Raw genomic sequence first — 6686 nt, 5'->3', positions numbered from 1 at the left:
ACAAAATACTACAACACCCTCACAAAATACTACAACACGCTCACAAAATACTACAACACGCTCACAAAATACTACAACACGCTCACAAAATACTACAACACGCTACAAAATACTACAACACGCTACAAAATACTACAACACGCTACAAAATACTACAAAACGACAAGAAAATACTACAAACGACAAGAAAATACTACAAGTGGTCTCCAGCTACAAGTACTTGGGTGTACACCTGAACAACAACCTCAGCTGGAGCAACAACACCACCAGCCTGATGAAGAAAGCTCATCAGAGACTCTACTTCCTCAGGCGGCTGAGACGAGCTGGTCTGGAAGCTCAGTCCTCACCTCCTTCTACAGGTGTGCAGTGGAGAGCATCCTGTGCTCCAGCATCAACGTGTGGCATGGAGGCTGCACAGCTGCAGAAAGAAAAGCTTTGCAGAGAGTGGTGAAGGCTGCACAGAAGATGTTGGAGTCAGTCTCCCCACCATCACAGACATCTACACCTCCAGATGCAGGAAGAGGGCCACCTGCATCATGAAGGACCACACTCACCCAGCACACACACTTTTTGCCCCACTCCCCTCAGGAAGGAGGTTGAGGAGCATTAAGTGTAGTACCACTAGACTGAGGAACAGCTTCTACCCTGAGGCTGTTAGACTCATGAATCTCTAACCAGAATAATCACTGTGAAAAATCACTGTGATGACACTCGATTGTTGATCTGTGCTGCTGATCTATTTCATGCTGCTGATCTCATGCTGCCGTGTTCATTCATACTCATCTGCTCACACAGACTCATGTTCGTGCTGCTGTTGTTCGGCGTGTTTTTTTTGTTTTTGGACTCAAGTGTTTAGCACATTTCTTAGTTTATTTCTTAGATCTTATCACCGTTTTTCTTTACAATTTATATTTTTGTTGGATGTAACTGGGATCCTGTGTACATAATTTCATTCCACCTCATGTACCACATGTGAATGACAAATAGAAACTTGAACTTGTAAAGCTCCAAGTCACAAAAGAAGTCGTCTCAGGGGATTGAAACAAAAATTACAAAATAAAGGACAATCTGTCAGATCAGAGTTTACTGCAACACGAATCACTGAGAATAAACACGTAGTACAAAACAAATACACACGTAGTACAAAACTAAAAATGTAGTACAAAACAAATAAACACGTAATACAAAACTAAAAATGTAGTACAAAACAAATAAACACGTAGTACAAAACAAATAAACACGTACTACAAAACAAATAAACACGTAGTACAAAACAAATAAACACGTAGTACAAAACTAAAAATGTAGTACAAAACAAATAAACACGTAGTACAAAACAAATAAACACGTACTACAAAACAAATAAACACGTAGTACAAAACTAAAAGTGTAGTACAAAACAAATTAAAACAACAAACACGTAGTACAAAACAAATTAAAACAACATGTAGTACAAAACAAATAAACATGTAGTACAAAACTAAAAATGTAGTACAAAACAAATTAAAACAACACGTAGTACAAAACAAATAAACATGTAGTACAAAACTAAAAATGTAGTACAAAACAAATAAAAACAACAACAGCTGCCTCTGATCAACATTTGTTGACTTCAAAACAACCGTAGGTCCAACACTGCAGGACCTGCAGCCTGAGCTGCTTAAGGTTCAGCTGATCTGCACGTAGCAGCATGTAAATGATGCACAAACAAATAAACAAACAAACAAACACACGCAGACACACACATGTGCACGCACACACACACGTGATCCAAACAGGAAGGAATAAGTCACCAACAAAGAGCGTCTGTGTCCTGGAGGGCCACCATCCTGCAGGTTTCAGTAGTTCCTCTGATCCTCAGCAGGTCTTCAGGTTCTGCAGAAGCTCAGGTGCTCATCAGGTGCTCATCAGGTGCTCATCAGGTGAGTCCGAGCAGAGGAACAAACCTGCAGGATGGTGGCCCTCCAGGACACGGACGCTCTTTGTTGGTGACTTATTCCTTCCTGTTTGGATCACGTGTGTGTGCGTGCGTGTTTGTTCCTCTGCTCGGACTCACCTGATGAGCACCTGAGCTTCTGCAGAACCTGAAGACCTGCTGAGGATCAGAGGAACTACTGAAACCTGCAGGGTGGTGGCCCTCCAGGACCAGGAACTGGACCAGGACTGGACACCTCTGGACTAAGCTATGGTTCTTAAAGACCAGATCAGCCGGTGAGATTTGTCCAATGACGTTAGAACACCCCGAGGTCTGGCAGCCGTTTGTGGTGGAACTTCTTCATCATTTGGGCCGAGACACTCAGCCTTAGAGATCTGGTGAGCAGCTCCGTAATCCGGGGGAGCTGCTCCTCTGTGTCTAAAGGAGTCAGCTGAGGAGGTTCATCTGATCAGGACGCCTCCCTTCAGAGGTTTTCTGGGTGGAGGACCCAGGTCAGACCCAGAACTCCCTAGAGGAATTATAGATCCTCTCTGATCTGGGAACACCTCGGGGTCTCTGGGGACAGGGAGGTCCGGGGACAGCGTGAGGCCCACAGAAGACCCCTCAGAGAACTCCATCTGCCTGAAGAGTCAACGTTGGAGCGAGGAAACCAACGCCCGGCGCTCGTCCCTTCAGAGACGATTATTCTCGATAATTCACCGCCCAAACGCGTCGCAGGCTTGGACCGTCGTCCTGACTGATCGAAGCATCCGAACCCACGACAGAAAGACAGACGAGACGTTTGGACTTCCTGTCCGCCGGAACCCACGACAGAAAGACAGACGAGACGTTTGGACTTCCTGTCCGCCGGGGACGTTTTGGATCCAACGCTCACGAGACCGTGACTTCAAATCAGCCCCAACTCTCACAAAGAGACTTAAATAAATTAAATTATGATCTTTGGGAGGATCCATTCTTAACGGTGAATTACCAATATTTACATTTTCCATCTGTCAACAGTTTGGAAACAAACAAACAAACAAACAAACAAACAGACCCAAAACATCAAAGAAGACGAGAAAAAAGATCAAAGAACTACAAAACAATCAAATCAGAAAAAGGATCAAAGCAGAAACAAAACAAGCGAAACAAGGAACAGACGACAACAACAACAACAACAACAACAACAACAACAACAACAACACAAAGGTGAGGGGAGTGGTGGTACAGAGGTTAGAGAAGGTGGGCCTGTGATCAGAAGGTCGCCGGTTCGATTCCCCGGACAGATATTATGAAAATGTGGGTGAAGGTGAAGCACCCACACCTGCCTCCACCCTCATGTGCCCCACTCTGGGCCCTTGATCAAGGCCCTAACCCCCACCACCTGCTCCCAAACAGGTCTCTCTTGAAAATGAGTTATCGTGACTCAACGAGACTACCTGTATTTAAACAAACAAACAAACAAACAAACAAACTAAATTATCGAACTTTAAACTCTGGGTTACGTTAAAAAGCTAAACATGAAACGGTTTAACCTCAAACAGGTTCAGTGTGGGGGGGGGTTCTCGGAGCCCAGACCCCTCAGACCCTGTCCTCCTCCGACCTTTGACCTCTGCTTCCTGTCTCTCACTGAAGCTGCTGAACCAAAAGAGTTTCACAAGCAGCTCCGAGCACGAGGAAGTGTTGGTCTCTCTTCCTCTTTCTGAAAACAAGTCCCCAGATCCGGTCCAGACCTGGTCCTCCTGCAGGAGAAGCCACCTCCTCGCACGAGACCCTCAGCTGGACCTCCTCACCTGAGACCTTCAGGTCCTCTGAGCAGGAAGTGAGGCAGGTGAAGAAAACCAAACTGGTCTGACCTTGTTGGCTTTTAATTTGACTTTATGTCTTTTAAAAGGCCCAGTGTGTGCGCGTGCACGCGCGCGCTCACCTCCTCCAGGTCGGCCACGGTGCTCCTGCAGTGGGACATCCGGGTGGTGAAGCTGGACGTGGTGGGGGCTTTGTAGTCCTCACTGGTCTCCTCCACGAACTCCGTGACGCTGATGGACTCCGGCATGATGACGAGTCCAAAACAAACAAACAAACAAACAAACAAACAAACTCCGAGAGCAGCCCGCAGGTGGAGCCGCCACACCTGGCAAGAACCTGATCCGGAACCAGAGACCCGCAGGGCTCTCCTCACAGCGCGCGACCGGAAACACGTCCTGAACCCGTCAGAGTCCGGTTCGGAGGAAACCCGGAGTCCATGTCCCGGACCGAGTCCCGGTGCTGCTGTCTCACCTGAGGAAGAACCGAGCCGGGTGGACAGAGAGAGGAAGAGGAAGACAGACGGCTCACTCTGCCACAAATTCCAGGAACCAAACTCACCAACTGACCACGCCCACTGCTCTGACGTCACGACTAAGCAGGACGTGCTGAGGGTTATGAACGGGTTTCTGTCAGAGACGGCTCCTCAGTGTTTGATGACTCTCAGCTACACTGACTCTTCTCATGTTGATTGGCTGTGGCAGCCATCTTGAATCAGTTGTACCACAAGGCTCAGTCTTAGGACCCACCCTCTTTACAATCTATATACATAATGTAGGTAAAAACATCCCTAATGCATCCATACATTTCTATGCTGACGACACAGTTGTTTATTGTCGAGCTAAAACTGTTGCTAAGGCTTTCCAGCTTTTGAAATCTGCATTTAACTACATCCAGACTGATTTGTTTCGCCTCAAACTTGTCCTAAATGCCGAAAAAACCAAAGGGATGCTTTTTTCAAATAGGAAGTTGGTCCCAGCAGTTCTTCCTCCGATTTTATCCTCAAATGGTGTCTGTATTGAGTTTGTTGATTCCTATAAATATTTGTGTATCTTGGTCGACTCACATCTTTCTTTTAAGCTCCATGTGGAAAACTTGGTAAAGAAACTGAAAGTTAAACTGGGTTTCTTTTTCAGAAACAGATCCTGTCTAACACTGAACCCTGAGGAACGCCTTGTATCTGTGACTTTCCTTCCCTCCATTGATCACGGTGACATTATTTACATGAACGCTCCTACAAGAACCCTGCAGATGTTGGATGCTGCAGATGTTGGATGCTGCAGATGTTGGATGCTGCAGATGTTGGATGCTGCAGATGTTGGATGCTGCAGATGTTGGATGCTGTCTATCATGGTGCACTAAGATTCATAACTGGCTGTAACTACCGTACCCACCACTGCACCCAGTATTCACTGGTTAACTGGTCATCATTAACTCCACACAGACTCTCCCACTGGTACATTTTCATCTTTAAATCACTTCCTGGTCTGCTGCCTTCATACATCTCCTCCTACATGTCTCTGTGTGAGTGCAGCTACAGCGTGCGCTCTCAGGACATCATTACCTGCAGTGTTCCCTCAGTGAGGACTGAACTAGACAAAAGGACCTTCTCCTACTCCGCTCCTGTTTCCTGGAATATCTTACAAAAAGACCTGAAGCTCTCGACCTTTGACCTCTCTAAGTGTCTTTAAGAATCTGTTGGACTCCTGGCAGGGTCCAATGCAGACATGTTCCTCTTTTTAGTTTTCTACATTTGTCTTGGAATCTAGCTGTTTTTTGTTTTGTTACCTTTTTCCTTTTAGCCATCCTATTTGTTATAAAAAAAAAAAAAAAAAACTGTAGTATGTTTTTTTATAACTGTTTATTGTTGTTGCTGTTGTCCATTGTTGTCATCTTTCTTTGTTGAAATCAGGTCTCTCTTGTAAATGAGTCCTGAGGCTCAATGGGATTTACCTGTAGAAATAAAGGTTGATTGATTGTGCGTTCATCCAACGAGTCATTTCTGTCTTTCATTAAAATCTGTTCAGTCATCGAAAGAACGACTGATTTTTGTTTGTTTGTTTGTTTGTGTAGTAAATGAAACTACATTAAAAAAGAGATCAAACAAAAACTTTTTCTTCCATAAATCGTGCATCAGTTCTTTTTTAAAGACTAATTCACGGCTGCAGAGTTTTTATTTGGAGCACGTATTTAATATAAAACATTAATTTATTAATAATAATGTGTTATGTATTGTCATCATGTATGTTCTCATACATGTGGTTGGCTTTCTGCATTTGGCCCATCTGCTGCCAGGTGGTGTGGTGGGCGACTGTTGGGGGCACATTTTGGGGATGGGGTGTGCTGCTCAGAGACACCGTGAAATGTGCAATGACTGGAGATTGAACCTGGATTAGATAGAAAGGTACCGTACCTGTACCAGTATATGTATAGACCATTTACCATTTATAGCTGGTTTACTAGATCCAGTTCTGACAAAGACCCCTGGTTCCAGTTCCAGTTTCTTTAACAGGTTTTCAATATGGGGATAATAATCATCAATTAAAATTCTAGGTATCTGTTAGAGTCCAGAAACTCAAGAGGAACACCATGCGTGGAGGAGACAGGAGGAAGAACTGCGAGCAGCAACTTCCTGTTTGAAGACCGGCTCTTCTTGGTTTGATCAGCATTTACTTTGAGATGAAACAAGTCGGGCAGCACGGTGGATCAGCTGCTAGAGATGTTGCCTCTTAGTGAGAAGGTTACCAGATCAAATCCCAGCTCGAGGTCTTTCTGTGTGGAGTCTGCATGTTCTCTCCGTGCTGCGTGGGGCTTCTTCCACAGACCAAAAACGTGCACGTTAGACTGACTGGTAACTCTGGATTGTCCCTAGGGGAGAGAGAGAATAGATGTTTGTCTCGTTTGTCCCTGTGACGGACTGTAGACCTGTCCAGGTGTCCCTGTGATGGACTGGAGACCTGTCCAGGTG

The 6686-nt window shown here is 45.1% G+C and overlaps 1 protein-coding gene across 1 annotated transcript in view; it reads right to left on the bottom strand.

Moving 5' to 3' along the window:
* asap2b (ArfGAP with SH3 domain, ankyrin repeat and PH domain 2b) overlaps positions 1-4241 on the bottom strand; it is a 32116-nt gene extending 27875 nt beyond the window's left edge. The window contains exon 1 of the mRNA XM_037685992.1: positions 3843-4241. Coding sequence (XP_037541920.1) covers positions 3843-3968 — 126 coding nt within the window. The 5' untranslated portion in view covers positions 3969-4241. The remainder of the gene's footprint in view (positions 1-3842) is intronic.
* Between the last annotated feature and the right edge of the window lie 2445 nt (positions 4242-6686).

The sequence above is a fragment of the Nematolebias whitei genome, chromosome 12, assembly GCF_014905685.2.
Source record: "Nematolebias whitei isolate Nwh7 chromosome 12, NemWhi1, whole genome shotgun sequence".
NCBI classification, from domain to species: domain Eukaryota; kingdom Metazoa; phylum Chordata; class Actinopteri; order Cyprinodontiformes; family Rivulidae; genus Nematolebias; species Nematolebias whitei.
Note: the sequence above shows the minus strand (reverse complement) of the source record. Positions and strands in the feature narration are given on the sequence as shown.